The sequence below is a fragment of the Cyprinodon variegatus genome, unplaced genomic scaffold, assembly GCF_000732505.1.
Source record: "Cyprinodon variegatus isolate N-32 unplaced genomic scaffold, C_variegatus-1.0 Scaffold128, whole genome shotgun sequence".
Classification (NCBI taxonomy): domain Eukaryota; kingdom Metazoa; phylum Chordata; class Actinopteri; order Cyprinodontiformes; family Cyprinodontidae; genus Cyprinodon; species Cyprinodon variegatus.
In genome coordinates this window covers 516,208-535,040 of record NW_015150581.1, presented here as the reverse complement: position 1 = coordinate 535,040, position 18,833 = coordinate 516,208, and the positions used below count along the sequence as shown (strand labels likewise).

The following is an 18,833-nucleotide window of genomic DNA, read 5'->3' as shown; positions in this document are numbered from 1 at the left end:
CGGGGTAATCTGTGTAGATTTTTCCAAATAATCTGGTGTCTTGCGTTTTAAAATGTAAAAGCTGATAGAGAGCTAAACATTTGAAGGGTGAATTAATTTACCTCAGAGCTGCTGTAGAAACCTTTCAGGTGACATATTTTAAAAAGACCCTCAGGTGGTGTTTTGCATAATATAGCATTTATTTGGTGCCTCCTGTATGAAGCTTTTTAATTACAGCTGCTTAAACTGCTGAGGTGTCAATCTACAGCACCAAATGACACAATACATAGTTTTATTGTGTAATTTACAGCAGCAAACAATGTTTGTCCTGCTTTGTGTGCAAACAACAAGTAGCCAAGTGTAAACTTGTAGTTTTGCATTAGACTAAGGCTTGGTGTTTCTTAGACAATTGGTGTGGGCCAACTGAAATATTATGTGTTTAGAGAACGCTGCCAGTATAAATTGGCATTAACATAGTTTTGATGTGGCTTGTTGGTCATATTTAAAGGGTCCTGCTATGTGTTATGTCTATAAGACACCGAAAACTATACGATCATGTTTAAATAAAGCAATATAGGCCAATTCTTTGACCTGATAGTGTCTACTTAGTCCTTTTTTAAGCCTTAAAATAATTTCTCACAAGCACAATTAGCAGACGTAAATGTAAGCTGTACATAGTTGCCATCTGCTGACAGTAGTTAAACCTGCATCTGTCAACTTAGGAGGCCTGGCAGCTTTAGCTTTCACTTCAATGACCTCAAAATTTCATATTGTATTTACCAAAAAATATCAAATAAAATATGTGTAAAACTCATAAATAAGATTTAACATGTCAAAAGGGTGCCTTAATTTAATTGGAAAGCCTTTGTATTCAGCCACAGAGAGGTACTGGTGTAGAAATGTTTTAAGTCATGGTAACTTTAAAGTTATCTTATGAAATTAACTTTTAAGCAGATATTAAAAATACTTTTCACTAAGCCAATCTTCTATATTTTTATTTTCTTTACTACAGTTTTTCTAATGTAGTATTCTAATTAGGAAGGTAAAAAACATAATCAAACCTAAATATTGCCATAAAACAGTGTCTAAGACCAATAACCCACTGAGGTTTTGCAGTACATATCATGCAGCAGACTTATACAAAGAGATATATATTTTTTTTATCAATATGGTTTCATCAACTGTTAAACTTGTGCTGTTTTATTTCATATCCAAAGCACAAAAACACAATAGCTAGATAATCCTGTTCTATGAAGAAATTATATAGTTAGAAGGAGATAGAAAGCGTCAATGCTCCATTAAATTTCACCTTTGAAGCCCAATTTTCATCATGAACATTGTCTCACTAATAACCCAGGTCAAACTGAGCTTAAGGTATGGAACTGTTCACCGTATATCCTCCTATTCTTACAAGATTCATAGTTTTGAAAACTCATCTATTTTCTGAGGAAGTGAAACAGCCCAAGATAATTTTATGCTATAAATTAATTATATTTAGTAACTTTCAAACTTCTCTGTGATGTCACTACTATGGCTTACATTTGAACTCTAACCACTTTTTGTGCACCATTAAATGTAAAGATGTGTTGGACTCATTTATGTGGAAATTATGTTTTTATCATTTTAAAATCACTGTTTCTTCAGCTTCCTGAATCCATTTAATGGCGTTCATTAAGGATTTGTTTGTTGCCAAGTGTCAATACATCAATCAACACAGACAAATGTTTCAGGCAACAGTTTTCTTTGTTATCTTTTGTTTTGCTTGTGCACATCTTCCTCAGCTTACAGACTTCTTAAATGGTGGATGAACATGAGGAACTGAGTCTCCCTGGTAGAGAGCCAGGGCTATCTTAGCAGACTTTAATTCCTCAACATAATCATAGTAGGATGCTTACACAGTCCTCATCACCAAACACAAGAATAGTAACTGGAAAAAGAATCGTGGGACTGCTTACACAACAGTACACATGTTCTCATAGTGAATATACACATTGTCATTTTCCTACTTATAATTCCCCTCTAACCGTTCTAATTGGAGGCATTCTCTTCAACATTGTTCTTCATGGAGTTTTGTTGTTTTTTTTTTGTCACTCCACAGAAGCCACCCATAGAGATAATAGGTTTAACCAAGAATAAATCCAAAGTATTTTGTAGAATACATAAATTAGAGCTGTTATTTCTATTGTTTGTACCCAAAAGATCCACGTCCATTTTGACCCATCTGGTTGATTTAAAACATTTTCTATAGCTGTGCAGCTAAGGAACTATATATCTTTTAAATAATAATTAAACAGAACAAGAAAATGAAATGACTGGATTATAGAGAATTTTTTTTTTTCATTAGAACTATAAAAAGTTTTTTCAAATGCTTTGTATTAAATTTAGAATACTGAATAGATGACTTAACAATGTGGCAGTTTTGTTCCGGTTAAGCAGCTCATTAAGTAAGCCTAAACGCTTGAATCAAGAAACTTCGTTATCACCCTTTGTTTTATGGCTCGGGATAAGGCAAAAACATGACTTAGACACGTAAAAATCTTTCTTATAATGCTAAAAAGAGAGTTGGGTTTTAAAATGTATTGTGGATGACACATGATGAAAGCTTTTCTGTGCATTTAATGAAACACAGCCGTCTTTTTACATTGAAAATAAAAAAAAAGCAACATAAAACTCAAGTCAAGTCAAATCTAATAATGAAGCACATTTGAAATAACAGGCTATAAACAAAGTGTTGAACAATAAAAGAAAAGGCAGAAATTAAAGGGAGCTTAAACAAATTAATCCCAAAACAGAAGACAACAAAATATAGGACACAATGCAATAAAATACTGAAAACAAAAAACACATCTTTAAAGATAGAGGAATAGATATGTGTTTTCAGAAGATATCTAAAAAAAAAGAAGTAGAAACGAGAGCATAAGGCTGAAGGAAATCAAATAATTATAAGGGAGCAATGCAACTGAGACATTTATAGGTATACATGAGAATGTATTAATTCTCCATTTGACCCATATGGAGCCAATGAAGGAAGGACAAAACCCAAGAATCATACCATACTGCTTAAGGTATACCGCAAGAGTGACAAAATTTAGACAAAGATAGCCGACACCAGCAATAACGCTGATCACAATAACACAAGTTTTATCATCACTGAAACTCCACACACCTACCATCATAGTTTTCAATAATCATAAAAATTTTTCTATGACATTTAAGGACTGTAATTTATTTATACATTATAACAATATGTGTTATATAGATCCGAACATGAGGAAATGATCCAGATCTTGTTGAAGACGTAGGCTACTGTTGTTTTTGTAGTATGTGTGTTGTGTTTTGATCAGTCCTATTTTGAAAAATACACATGAACAAGGGTGAATGATGTAGGGCATTATTTCACTATTCCGTTTTATCTTTCAATGCCACTGGAAGTGAAGGACAGAAAAAAGATGGTGTGAATAAGGTATAATATTAAGGTATTACCACCAGTCAGAGTTGCATAAATAATATCTTAATAGAAATGTGTGGTTAAATTTTAAAATAAATGCCTGGTTAAACTTATATTGTGGTAGGTTTGCATCTAAAAATCTAAATGGTTTTTTTTCCATTTCATGAATTGTTTGAGCATGTTAGTGTAATTAATTTTCCTCTTTTAAATCTTGAAACCTTAGGCACCCCCACTGTCTCGCTACACCATTAAAGACATGTGAGAAAGCTAGGAGACTTTGAAGTGTGCTCTGGACAACAATATAGTGGCCTTTTTCTCCTTTAATCTCATGTTTCCCTTTTTAAACTGCAGAGATAGACACACGCTGTGTTTATGTATCCTTGTGGACACAAGGTTAAAGGTAGGATGTACAGGCACAGATAATGAGTGTAGACACGCAGTGGGGTTAGAGTCTCAAGGCCAGCCCATGGGTAGGAAGAGAACAAGGGGTCAAAGGGAAATAAACAGAGGCAGAACCAACACATTATCATAAAAGGTTTTGAAAACAAGCACAACCTTATTGACAATAGCATCCTTAGATTTTGTTTTTTTTTTAATCTTTAAGATCTTATCCAGCTGTCTTCTCAGAGTTGCAACAGAAATGCCAAAGTCAATGACAAGTAACAATGTCATGATAGTGTGGGTTTTTTTGCACAGTATTTAATGATGTTTCACATTTAAATTAAATGTTGTGGATTAAAAGTGTTCCTCTGTTTCATCTGGGGAGCTCTACTTTCTCCTGTCTGTTTATGAAGATAAAGTTCACCCTGACCTTTCAGCCCGTATTTATTCTCTTGATGTGTGTAATAGAGTGCATTACCCATTGCTAGGCACAGCAAAACAGTAAGCTCTCTGGATGTATATGACTATTTGCATGCATCTACATAACAGCAGCAAAAATTGCAGGTCAGCATACTTCATAGATGTTTCAAATAGATTTGGCATTTCTTAGTCTGAGCATGAAAAGTGGGAAAAAATTCATATTTTTTAAATAAAAAGAAAAAAACTAAAACAAAGATGTGTTAGCACAAATAAGTTATTGATTAATATATTTGTTAGAGATGTGGAATGTATCATAAAAAAAAAAAATCCAGAATGGTGTTTCAAATGTCTGACCAAAGCAGTTGATCAGATCCTTGGATTGAATTAATGAAGTAAAAAAAAATGTTTCTGACAGGGTAGCACACAAAGCCTTGAGCTTTAATTTTTGATAAGCTCCTAACACTTCAATCTGCTATCTTAAAACAAGTGACATTGTAATCCTGTGGGACAAAGACTAAATCTCTCTCCCCTTCTTTTTAAGGCATGATTAGAAAGGATTAAAAAATGGCTATTCAAGAAGGAAACTTAATTGAATTCTATACTGGCTTGATTCAAACACTTCTGAGAGATTTGGCCTCGAAAAGTGCAAACATAGAGCCCACTACAGTGTCTAGTTAGAATCTCCATGGTTTAATTGGGTGACCTAAACAAGACCCTCTCCATTGGCATTTTACCTTAAGCTAAACACAAATTATTTAATGGCAGTAGGGTTACCAATACATTTGAGTGTTTTTAATGCTAGAAGCAGAATAACCAAATTTCTCAACCCTGTGAATCACACTGCAGGGTAAATGCATGTATATAGAACTAATAAGCTAAGCTGAGATGTAGTAAAATAACCAAGAAGCTTTTTCAAAAGGTATATATATTGAAATCAGAACTGCAAATAAATACTTTCCTTAATACCTCATCATGACAAAAAAAAAAAAAAATGCATGGTTTGGTGGAGGAAAGCACATGCTCTGGATTAAATAACTTGTTGTTACATAAACAATGTTTCACAAGGTAAAACTTGGGTGGTATGTACCCAGTACAGTCTGGGGAAGCTGGCAGATAGTGGAACAGATGGTCTGAGCACAGGATTCTATTATTTAATTGTGGATGTGTGTGTTTTAATCCTGTCAGATCCAAAGCACATTTTATCAAGGGGAAAAGCTGGATATCTGGGCTCTGCTCGTAGGACTCTGCTTGTATCTCTGCTCAAGTGTTTGAAATAGATATTCAGAGGAGCATTTCAATACACTCAAACCTCTGAGCTCTTTTGATATTATGCATCAAGTGGAATTTTCAGGTGTCATTTCTTTAACTTTGTGATCAAATCAAGAGGTTCTAAAAGGGTGATTATTTTAAAGCAGTGCCCTGATGTTGAATGATTATAAGTGAAGGGCCCTCACTAATGTGAGAAGGTGTAGCCCATCACTTGTGGATACGATACTTAATTTAAGAGTTTTTCCTACTCTCTTTGGTGTTATGCTTTTTACTAGGTTTTAGTGGAAATTAGTATTGAATCACCTTTCAAAAAACTTTTGACTGTTAAAGGTTAAGGTTACTGGACTCTCAAGAGTTTTCTAAGAGTAAATTGTTTCTCTTAAAATACTCTCCAGACTGTTTTGCAGAAGTTTGATGGTTCTCAGAATGAAATTCCTTGGTAAAAACATGTGAGAGAAAAGAACTCCTTCAAAAATGATAAATATTTGACTGAACAAGGTGCTTGAAGTTGTTACTTTATGAGCAATTTGCTTCCAAGTTATGTTTAATGAAAGTAGAGAATAGGGAGAGTTTACTCTTAGATGAACAAGTAAGGGAGGAGGTGAATGGAGAAGGATGTGCCTGACACCAAACATACCCAACAGGATAACACTAGCTCCACAAAGGCAGCCAAGTTCACAGCCTTGACCAGTGCGAGTGACCAACCACAGATCATCCTGAGCAGTCGGAACAGATCAAGCTGCAAGCTGACTGGGTGGTCTTTTGCTGAAACTCTTCGTTAAGAGAGTACACCACATCGGATAGTGTGGTACTATCAGAAAGGAAGAGCATGAAATATGCAACTTTAAATGTTTGCATCAGTTTAGGTAAACCATGAAGACACAAACAGAGCATAAAGAAAATATAAGTCTCCACAGGCCGTGTGCTGTATGGAAACATGTATTATTGCCCTTCTGGGGCTGACTAATTTCAGAGGCATTTACCAGCCTCTTTCATGTCCCCCACCTCCTGGCTCTTCTCTCTCAGCAGCACTCATTAGCCGTTGTTACTTTTACCCCCTCTTTTTTGTTCATTATGATGTGCTAATTATTCACCTCCATATTTTAAAAACCCTCTTGATTACCAATAGGCAATTAACATTTGATGAGAATAATGACTGTTAGTGTGACATAAATTTTAAAAATAAATGGGAAAGAAATACAAAAATAGCACCAAAAAAAATCCCATTTAGGGTAACTTTTATGTCTGATTTTACTCACGTATGCTGTTTAATCTGAGTCACCGTGGCAACATTGGTGGGCTAATTGCCTTGAAGAGGCAGAAATGTTGCAGTAATCAGAAAGTAAGAGGCGTAAGCTGCTACGTTTTGGAGGGCCAACAGAAATGCATGCACTGACCTGGATCTGCTGCTGAAGGAGGTTGATTTTGTGCTGCTGCTGCAAAAGCTGCTGTTGTTGTCGTGCAATCTGGTTGAAAACAGAAGCAAAGGAGAAAATTTAAAAATCCCTCAAACTGAGATAAATGAGAAAAGGAACGTATAGCGTAACACTTGTGCACCCCTCTCGATAACATTAAAAGGTTAAAATTTAATTTAGGCCAGCTCCCATAAAGTCAATAAAATCCCTTTCACAAATATTCACACCCCTTTGACTTTTTTTTACCCATTTGTAACCTTAAAAATGCAAACTTTATCAGATAGAACTCTGTTAATGACCAGCAGCAATAATCAAATACTGGGAAGAGGAAATGACAATCTGGATTTTAGGTAATACGATTAAAAAATAAAATAAAATTGCTATTATTCTGTTTTAAAATAATCCCTGAACAAAAGCCAGTGCAACTAACTGCCTTTAAAATAAAACTAATGTAGCATATTTCTTTATCTGAAAATAGAAAAAGCATGACACAAAACATGTCTCCTAAAAAAAGCTGTCAACATAAATTGAAGGTTTGGTGGAGTAGGAGAGCATTAAGCAGACCAGTGGCCTCATAATACAGTGTAACTCTGCAGCAGTTGCCAATATTAACAAATCAAATGAAGATATTTTGATATGAAACCAATGATGTCTGCACTTTACATACCTGATCTTTATGAAAAATAGGCAGATTAAAAAACAGATTTTTTTTTTTACTTTTTGGAATCACGTGTTTGTGAGAAATTAAAAACAAGTCACATATTTTAATTTTACATTGTAATTGTTATGCTATAGCTGGAAAAAAAAAGTTTAACTTTTTGGCCAACATTGCAAAGTGCAATGGTTGGAGAAGACCACTTATGCAAATCCCCCTGACCATACTCACTTTTCAATGGGAATCATTGTCCCATTCTGTAAGGATGCATATTTTTCTCTTTCTAGGATGGACATCAGAGTTGATGGTAAGCTAGATTGAGCTAAATATAGGAACATTTTGAAATAAAACCTGCTATAAGCTGAATTAGACTTTAGACTGGGTTTGAGGTTCCCCTTTTCACCAGGACAACAAGCCTAAACATACTGCTAGAGTTTCTATTAAGGGCTTTATAATCCTAATGTATTAGAGAGGCCTGGTAAAAACCCAGACCTCAAATCTAAGTTTTTGCTGCTTACATATACTCTTCATGCAATCTAACCAAGCCTATACTAGTCTGCAAAGAATAATGCAGAGACATTGCAAATACAATACAAAATCTTGACCTAAGACGGGTCAACAATCTGTTAATTTGTACATTTATTTACATCATACGTTTCAAATTTCTATTGGTAAAATGTTTGAAAAGCATTTGACATTTATCCTACACTTTAAATCATGCAAAAACATGTCTTAGTCTCTCCTGTAAAACTCATAATATATTGTGGTTCATGACAACATTTATAAAGAATCAAAGGGAACATATTTGCAAGACACAGTATTTGCTGAAATATCAGAAGGCTGATGGACAATAAAACAGGCATATTACTGGGAGGAAAAAAAGCACATTAGTATTGGAAGGAGTCTCTCATTCCAATATAAGCCATTTGGTTTTCTTCCGAATCAATGTAAAATTGCATGCGTAGAAAAGCAGAGCGTGCATTTGTATGTGAATGGTATGAATGATTTACAGAACAGACAACCATGGTTATGATGGAGATCCCCGGTGCAGCCGAAGTGTGACCGACAGAGGTCCCTGCTGCCCCTGTGCGAAAGCGAGGCCTCGCTGCAATCTTTCTCATCTGAGCGCCCACCTCCATCTACACGCTCACTCCAGTGAGCATGACAACTGGGTTTTAAGTGTCATTTAATTTTCAATTTTATATATAATTACAAAGTGTTCTCGGTAAGATATCTGCCGTCTGCAAATGTGTCAAAATTAATTTGTGCTGGTTTCCTCACGAGTGTCAACAGTTAATTACTGCGTTGTATCTTGATGGCTTGATGACATTCTAGCTCTCAGCGGGTTCTCTGTCTACCCCTGCTCATTGTAAATATATTAATATTCCTCCTTTTTAGAATAACATCACATGCCTTATAGTATTGCTCAGTCATACTGCTGTGTCTACAAAGCTTTTGATCTTGTGGAGTTTGCAGAGAACTATCATTGATTAAAAAAGAAAATCAATACAGTTAATGTATTATTAGTGTACTGTGACCAAATGTATTTTTTCTAGGTATATGGAAAATCTCTTCATTTACTACAGGACAGCTTGAGAGTGTGCTGAGGAAACTCTGAGTGAACTCCTTGCTGATAATTGACTCATAGCCATTAGAGTGGCTGGTGATAATAAAAGTGTCGCCCGTGTGGATAGTTAGTGTCCTTATTTCTTCCTAGACATTAACACACTTCATGGCCTGTGCTAATTTGCTGATTTGTACAATATGGCTCATTGGTCAGATTTGTGCTGCAAATCTAATGCCCGGCTTGTTATAATAGGAGACATTTTATAAGATAAGGAGGACTTCCATGTTTAATATAATGTTTAATTCACACATTGCCACACATTTGTTAGCACAAGTCATAATAACAGTTTTTCCTGCAACAGCACAAACGTGGGTGAGTGAGCATGACTGAAATATCGGAGGAAATATTGAGTGTAGCATCACTTAAACGTCTTATCATTCGGCATTCCAAGTTTTTATTGGCACATCTCAGGCATGAAAAACAAGATCTAAGTGACAATTTGTTACAAATGAATTTAATGAGGTTTATTACAGAGGCATGGAGGGTAATAGAATAAACAATATTGGAGGGGGAATGACAGTGTCTGTTGTAAATAACAAGGATAAAATGTTGACAGTAAACAGGCTGTTAACTCAGACGCAGACGAAAGGAGAAAGTGATTACATCCCCGAACGTGCTAAAAAGGAAGACACAACGCAGTTACCTGCTCCTGCTGCTGTCGAGCCAGCTCCATTTGCTGCCTCTGTTTCTCCATCTGTGAAGCGGCGAGCTTCTTCTGCTCATCGTGGGCAGCCAGGAGCTGCTCTCGTAGACTGATCAGCTGGGTGATCATTGTGGAGAGCTGGTGTTCCTTTTCTGCCAGACCCTCTGGAGTACCTGTACAGAGCAGGTTAAAGGGGGCAACAATTAAATGCAGGATATTTCTGATGCATTTCTGCTAAACTAATTGAGAACCTGAAAGGGAGGCCTCAACTAGAGTCAACTAAAAGAACAAAGAAACTCAGCAGCTGCTCAAGGCCTATAAACTAGCTGTAGGCCCCCAGTAGAACCAAAATTATCCGAGAGGTGAGGTTTATAATGTGATTTTAACATATTGGTGTTACTGCTTTAAAATGAGCTTTCTAGTTGAGGATTTTTGCTCTTTATTTAGCCAACTGCTGAGGACAAATTATGAACAAAATATTAAAATGCCTGTGATTCCAAATACTGCCTGTATATAAGGATGTAATTACCCAGTTTATAACAATTCACACAAATACAAACATGTGACAAAGGTGCATGACCAGTGCAGCTATGATAAGAGGTATTTGGATTATATCTAGGTATACAAGCCCCTATGTGTTTGTATCACCAAAATTTCAGTTAATCTGATGAGACAGGAGACTTATAAGCAGTATTATTCTGACAAAGGCGACTACCGCTGTTTTGGATTGCAGTGGGTGAGTCAAAAAATAACACTGGAAATGTGTTCAGGATCTAATAAGTCCTGCTCAATACATCAAACAAAGATCTCATGTTTTGACTAATCATTCCTATAAAAAAAAAATTTTTAATCAATGAAATAACTTTTTTCCATTCTGTGACTTTACTCTGTGTACATTTTTCTTTTTACTGAAAGAGCCACCTTTGTGAAATGAGTTGAACATTTAATAATGATATTCTAATTTTTTTTTTTTCATGCACTTTGCTGAGTTACTGAAAGTTTGAGATGTTTACTGTATGATGGATTATATTATATTATATTATATTACATCAAGAGGGCTTTTCCCATTTAAATTTACAACATGTGTGAAATAATTTATTATGAAATGCAGCAGTAGGAGTCAATTTGGTAACTCATGTCTATGATATTGGCTATAAAGACAGATATATACCTAAACCTCACTGTACATTATCAGAAGTAAATTTAATAATACATTACAAACTGATCACAAATTATTTAAGTTGAGCTGCAGTTAGCAATAATAGTTGGAAGGTCCCAACTATATTCTATATTTTTTACCCATTAAATCTTGGGCTAGCTTTGGTCATCAGTTAATAACAAGGGATACATTTTTTGAAGAAAAGCTGCAGAAGGGTCCTGAGTTGTTTACGGTTAAATTTAGCAAAGCATCCATGCTGGACAAGCCAATCATCACATTGTGTCACTGTAGAGTACAAAATATTTAATACAAAGAAAAGCACACATGAAGAAACCAACTGCAGAGTATTCACCAGAAAATGTTAAGGTCACACACAGCCTGGAGTTTACGAGTTTGCTGTGGCTTGTTTTCACAGCTTTCAAAAGAAAGAGAGAAGGAATTGTTACCGGCACACAGACAAAGAGCTGCAGGGATCCGTCAAAACGGGGGTGGCACTTGTGTCAGACTTCCAGGGGTTATTATGGAGAAGGTGTTGAGAGTCACTACTGGCCTTCAAAAGCACACAGGTTTTAGATGTGACCACAATCACACCAACAGAATGGAGTAGAGTTTAGATCACACAAACCTGTCAAAACAGCATGACTTGATCCTGTACTTTGTGGACCAAATAAAATTTAACAGTCATCTAAGAAAGCATTTAATAAATATACGAAAATTTTAAATGGGTGTAAGAAAATAAAAAAGAAAATCTAATTATCTTTAAATCTCTCCATTGCCTCATGGCCACTGTATTAAAAAAAGAGAAAGTGACTGAGCCACTTTCTCTGTCGCTCTCTCTCACTCGTCACCTAATCAATGCTAAGTGATCCTACTATTGACTAACACAGCCAGCATAATTGCCAGTGAGAGGCTAGACAGTAACTCACTCTCTTCGTCTTGCACTCCTGCGTGACAAGTTGATCTTGAAATAAGAGAAAAGAAAAAAAAACAATAGAAAAACTGACAGAGACAAAGAGGAGGTCATAGAGTAACAAGGATAACAGCGCCAACATCCGGATAACAGTGCAGCGAAGGTCTGGCCAGGAGCCAAGAAGAAGCTGAATTCTTTCTTGGGTGTCTTCCTTTCGTCTCTGACCACATCTGTCTTGAGTTTCTCCGAGAGCTCCCGGGGGCCCTCTCCACTAGAACTATTTTAATTTGACTAAACACCTGATTTATTTTATCTCTCCGATGAGGAGAACCGTTTGTCTTAATAGGGCCTGTCAACCTCCACAACCCATTCAGGGCAATTTACTGGCAGGCTTGTCTGAACCTCAGTTTGCCCCACTCTGCCTCCGCTGCCTGCTGCAACAGAAGAGAGCTGCAATTCTCCATTTATAATGAAAAAAGGGGCCTAAAAGCAGCCATTCATTCAGCTTGTGTGCTGTTTCCAAGGCCTGAATTGACTTCTTATTAACCAGACTATGCTTGTTGTGAATGGCTTATCTGTAAAAATTGATACAATCAGCAACAATTTTATTAACTTTTGACTGTATCCATGATGGGCTGCCTTTTACAAGTAAAAACAAAAAAGCATTAAGTAATATCTAATTAATTTGCTGGATATGATACTACTGGTACAAAAGGGAAGGAGGAGCAAACATGAAAAGAAAATATCATCCAGAGAGAGCAGCTTGAGGTCATCAGGTCAGAATGACTAGGTTTCAAACTCATTCTTTTCAGACAATAAGGAGCTCTCTCTTGCTGCTTAGTTATACGTTTCTGAAGTGGGAAAAAGAAATAAAATGAATTAAGAAATCCAGCAATTAAGTAGCATATATACAGAAACAATTTTTTTCTTAAAATTTGCATGAGGTAATTTTGCATAAATTGAAGGGGCAGCTCTGAGAGTGGGGTGCCTCATCTTGCCCAGACACCACAAGAATGCAAACAGAGGGTTCATTGTTTTGATCTTTAGCTAAACTGTGGGAAGCCTGAAGGATCCTCTCCACTTGGCTTTTGCCTTTTTCTATTTTAAACCAAGAGGTACTTGGGATTATTTTGTATGTTGTATATAGCAATGCTAAAACATTCTTATGTCTTCAAATGCATTGTTAATGTTTTGGATATATATAAAACTAAAAAAAACACTGGTAAATTTCTACACAGCTGGACTTAAAATTAATGCATATGTTGCTTTTTTGTTGACTGGTTTGTGTTAAAATCTCTTCCTTCTTGCTTTAAATAATGGATTAGCTTTAAAATGCAGATAAAACTTTTATTGGGTGGTACAGAAGAGGAGAGTCGTGGTCTCTGTCTGACCAACCCGCTGACAAAAGAGGCTGTTTTCCTACATATTGCATGGCTTTTAACAGCAGTGGGCCTGGGGTCTGCCTGTTAACATGTCTCTTCTCATTGAGCTTCCGATGGCAGACAGACAGCTTAGAGATGCCTTGACGCTATATAAACCCCAGAAACTAGACCTAACCTAACATGCTGTGAAACCCCCCTCAGTAGACGGACTGAGGACCTGTAGGATGACACCCTTAGATAGAACCCAGGAGGGAGTGGTCAAACAGCACTGGCACTTTTTATTGGGTCAGATAAAAAAAATTCCTGACCTACTCCTAAGCCAGATAACTTATGTTGTGCAGTTTCTCGCCATTTAGCATTTACCGTAGAAAACAAATTCCTTCTTTCTCTAATCTAAAAGAGTGAGACAGAAAACATCAACGAGTGACTAAATAAATGATAAGACAAAAACGAGCAGGGCCACAGTTGCTTGGGTAGGGAAGGGGGTATTTGAGCCTTGGGGTCTTTGGATAAAAGGCACTTTGTAGGGGTGCGATTTGTTTTGTCCAATACCCACATCTTCCTCTCTCTCTTGGCTCCCTCCTCTCCGTTCTAATCAAGCAGTCTCTAATTTGGGTTCCAAGTCCAGTACCGGAGAAAAAGAAGGAGGCTTGTTACTTTGAAGAGCCCCGGGTGAATACACAGATAAAAGATTCAGACACAAGAAAGAAGAAGAAAAGTGAGGGCGGGTGAGGGCGAAAAGGGGGAAAATCACAAGGCACCCTATTCTCTCCCCTTCCTTTGGTCAAGACAGCTGAACTATTATGACTCAATTTGAATTGAGTTTTTTATCAGCAGAAGACTGGAATTTCTTTGTCTTCCTACCATTCAGCTATTGTGGAGGCTTCCATATGCTGAGCCGCCGTCATAAGTAAATTAGGATGTTTCCTAAAGCTATATCCAAACTCTGAAAAATAGCTTAAAAGCCAGTGCTTTCACTTTCATTTTCTGCCAAAGATTTGTGAATGTACACCTCTGCAATCAATAAAATTGTCAGAGCTCTAAATAAATGCAGGTGTGTGTGAACTTTGCAGTCGTATAACCCTTTGTTCACACATTTGCAGCAAATACAAAGGGCTCTATTCATTTAATGCAAGTTGCTTCTCTTGGCACCTATAGCCACTCGATTAATGATTTCATCTTCAAATAAAGTACTTAACATTGCTGAATATATCCTCATCTGGTTTTTCCCTCTTCTTTGAAGGATGTACATTTAAAAAAAAAAAGTTTTATATGCCTTTTAACTCATGCAGCATTGCTACATGGCCATATGTGTTTCCAGTAACACGGTGTTAACATGCCTCTGTGTCCTACAACCAAGACAATATGAGCAGCAGCTGTTTTACCTGGCTTGCTGCCACTGTTATGATACAAAGGCTGTTAATCTTGCCAATAAAATCTCATTAACAAGCAGAAGTGGTGACTAGCAGGCCCTCTCAGTCACTATGCCTGCCTGCTGCACCATCACAGATCATTTTATTAAGTACCTTTGCAGCAGCTTGAAGTTCAGTTGCCTGAAGTTTAAAGCAGCATTAGAAATGGGAAGAAGGGAGATTTGGGGGATTTCAACCCAGTCAGAGTATTTCTGAAATTACTGATCCACTAAGATTTTCATGCACAAACAACTTTTTGGTTTTTGTGATACAAAATGATACATGACAGATAAAGTACCCATATAACTACAGTTGGGTATAAAATTGTCAAAATGTCAAAAGTAAAGACAAGTGCAAACAAATGTAAAATTCTGTCTCTCAAACTAACAACATAATGAATGTTAAAGCAGGTTGATAACAGTAGCAAATGGCTGCCCTAGGTGCCACTTCTGTCAGTTCAGAACAGGAAACCAAACTAGAATTTTTACAGGCTCAAAAAACTAAGCGGTAACAGCTTGAAAAATACTTTTTCCATCAAGATTTGATTTAGCTTAATTCAGACAGAAGAGTCAGTATATGGCAAAAAATAAAAGCATGAATAGAGTACATCCTTAATTGTATCAACTGTCTAGGTCAATGGTGAGTGGTGTAACTTTTTCCCCCAGGGATATTATCAGGACAAACAAATGCTATGTTCACACTGCAGGGGTTAATGCTCAATTCAGATTTTTTTGTGAAATGAAATTCTTTTGTGTGACTGTTCACATTTCCAATTATATGTGACCTGTATGTGTTCTGCAGTGTGAACTGCATCCACACGCATTATCGTCCGCCATGGTTGTTGTTTTTGTTACTGCTTCTGTGTAGTTAGATGCAGAATAGTGATCTTTGTTAAGTATTGATGACACATTCAATACAGCCAGGTCGCATTCATCCGACCTGGCTGTTCAGACACAGGTTGAATTTTAAAAGATCAGATTCGTATTTGCTTCAGGACCACATGGCCAAGTGGCCTGGGTCCCATTGGAAAAAAATCAGATCTTATCTGTGTTCTTCAGACCGCCATGAAAAGATCAGATACAGGCTGCCTATGGGCAAAACAATTGGATTTGGGTCACTTCAGGTTGCTGTGTGAACATAGCCTAAGTAACACCAAGTCTATCTAAGTAGTGTTTTTGGCTATGTCCGTGGATTTATGGCTAAGGTGTAGACCTACCCAAATGCTGATGCTAAAATGATCTTAAAGGAATAGTACACCCAAAACATGATTAGCCTTCATTTTCTACTCACCCCCATGCTGAACAACACTCTGGAGTACTTTTTTGATATCTCAAATGCATCTGGAGATCTGGGAGGCTTCTTGCTGTCTGCTAACATTCAAATAATGGAGGTGCCCAGCGCCCGAGGCAGAAAGGTCCATAAAAGTCCACAAAAAACGTGTCAATATTCCTCCATACTGCTCGTCCAATGTATTCCAAGTGTCCTGAGTGGGTAGCATCCAGAATTTACTCGAAACGAAGTAATTTAGAATGTTTTTAGAGCATAAACAGTAGTGTATAGGATTTCCTGAAAGCGCGCACATGCGCGTTCACGAGCCTACGGAAGCCGGCAGACCAAACCAGATGAAAGTGCGCATTCAGCGTCTGCTCTGCCAATAATGCAAGCGTAGAAGAAGAAATGTGCTGTTTACCTGTGCAAAGAAAGAAACAACAAAAGAAAAATGTCTGAGGACTTCAGTGTTGAGGAAGAGCATGAGTTCTTTGCCGAGCTGAATGCGCTGGTTTGGTCTGCCGGCTTCCGTAGCGTCGTGAACGCGCATGTGCGCGCTTTCAGGAAATCCTATACACTACTGTTTATGCTCTAAAAACATTCTAAATTACTTCGTTTCGAGTAAATTCTGGATGCTACCCACTCAGGACACTTGGAATACATTGGACGAGCAGTATGGAGGAATATTGAAACGTTTTTTGTGGACTTTTATGGACCTTTCTGTCTCGGGCACAATAGACCTCCATTATTTGAATGTCAGCAGACAGCAAGAAGCCTCCCAGATCTCCAGATGCATTTGAGATATCAAAAAAGTACTCCAGAGTGTTGTTCAGCATGGGGGTGAGTAGAAAATGAAGGCTAATCATGTTTTGGGTGTACTATTCCTTTAACCTGGTTTCTTGAATATAGCAATTGATTGCAGTCTATTGGCCATTTACTGTATTTCAATAGAATAAATCACATTTTAGATGTTAATATAGTTTTCTGTTTTCAACTGGTGCTTAATGTTACTTATAAATAGACTGAAAAATTTATGCAAAACCTTGTTAAATATACATATGTCATAAACAGGTGCAGATCCTGATTATTTGTTTGTTGGAGGCATGCTTTAATGTGAGTGTTGCAAATCTTTCACTGATCTGGTCAGAAATACCACTTAAAGTGATATGAATCTGAATATTTACCGGCTCATTGCTGCTTTAGTGTGTTACCTGTTCCTCCCCAGTTGTTGAAAATAATTTTTTCAGATTGGTACTTTGGAGTGGTTATTAATAAGCTGGCACTTCTGCTGGTCGTGCTGAATGCTGATGGAGACTAATATTTTGATGATAGAGGAAGCTTTGCTCTACAGTATAATTATGCTAATGTAATAGCTCCAGCACTTAGCTGTCTATCCATGACACTGGACCAGGTACTTCATCAAAGACAAGATACAGGCTTGACCTAAGCACATTACTCCACGGGGATGAAATGACCCTGATATTCATATTTAAAAAAAAAAATACTCAACACAGAAACTTTCTGCTCTTTTAACTATATAGCATTCATCTTTACATGACTCTTCAACATACAAATGCATACAAAACTGTTATTCTGGCATGATGGAAGATCATGCAATGTTTGCGAGGTGGCAAATACGCTGGTAACAGACATTGATGTACAAGAAAGGTTTTCTCAAAGTATATCTATTTATCCCACACAACTATTATGAGAAATTTGAACTCTGCACCCAGAAGATATAGAGAGAATGCACAATGTTCAAGGTCCTGCTCGCATAAAGCCTGTCAAACAGTGATCAAGTCAAAGGCTTACTATCTGCAAAGCCTTCGAAGTAAATTAGGAGCTAGATGTTATCTTGTTCTTTTCAAAAAGTGTTTATCCACAGGTTGAACACAACTGATAAATTCATCAGAATGTGCTTGATTTCCTGATTTGTGCAAAGGAGATTTATCCCCAGTCTTTCAGCCAGTTGTCTTTGTTGAATAAGTGTATCAACAATGTCTGCAGTTTGAATTAATCCTGATCACCAGACCAAAAGAGGAGAAATAATTGAAAATTCAACAGACTATGAGCATAGTATCTATTCACTTTGATCAGATGGAATCTACATTAGCACCTGCATAGTTGTTCAAGCACCTAAAGAGAAATTAATTGGTCGATTTATATATCTTTGTTTTTCCTATTATGGTGGAACCCTCTAACCTTGCAAGGCTAATGGTTTCTCTTTGTAGAGTAAACTAAAAGTGCCAGGACATAATGACCTTTAATATTATAGAAATGTGTTTATCAGGTTTTTGAAGAGGCAACAAAGCTTGTAAACTACTGGGTGGGGAAACAAGCGTGAGGAAAAATTCAATTTAATAAGAATCTTAAACTATGATTATAAATTACAAGGAAAAAAAGAAAAAAAGTAATGCTGCCGCCATTTTCAAACAATAAAATATTATTTGAAACCCTAACCTTTGATCCCTACTGATAGGACATTTAAAAGTAAAAAAGAAAAGACATATAAAAGCACTTAATTTGCAATGGTATGTTGGCAGAATGAATAGAACAGATGAATGAAAAACTTGAAGTAAAGGGAGGTCAGAAGTTGCTGCTGCAAGAAGACAACATATCTAAACAAACTGGTATTACGCCAAGGTTTTGTGTGTGATTTAAAGAGGCTTGTGTGAGTTACACCAGTCTGAAAAATGTGCTACATTACATCATGGAAGCAAGAGAGGGAGAGTTTTTGTTTAATTCTGATGTAAAGAAAATACATATTTACTTAAATATACCATCCATCCATCCATCCATCCATCCATCCATCCATCCATCCATCCATCCATCCATCCATCCATCCATCCATCCATCCATCCATC

General features: G+C 36.8%; 1 protein-coding gene across 13 annotated transcripts in view; it reads right to left on the bottom strand.

The window, feature by feature from the left end:
• Positions 1-18,833, bottom strand: part of LOC107085580 (transcription factor SOX-6-like) — a 153,048-nt gene that overhangs the window by 48,803 nt on the left and 85,412 nt on the right. For all 13 annotated transcript variants that reach the window (XM_015375976.1, XM_015375984.1, XM_015375982.1 and 10 more), the window contains 2 exons: positions 9,838-10,010; positions 6,895-6,963 (listed from right to left, as the gene is read on the bottom strand). In XM_015375976.1, coding sequence (XP_015231462.1) covers positions 6,895-6,963; positions 9,838-10,010 — 242 coding nt within the window. The remainder of the gene's footprint in view (positions 1-6,894; positions 6,964-9,837; positions 10,011-18,833) is intronic.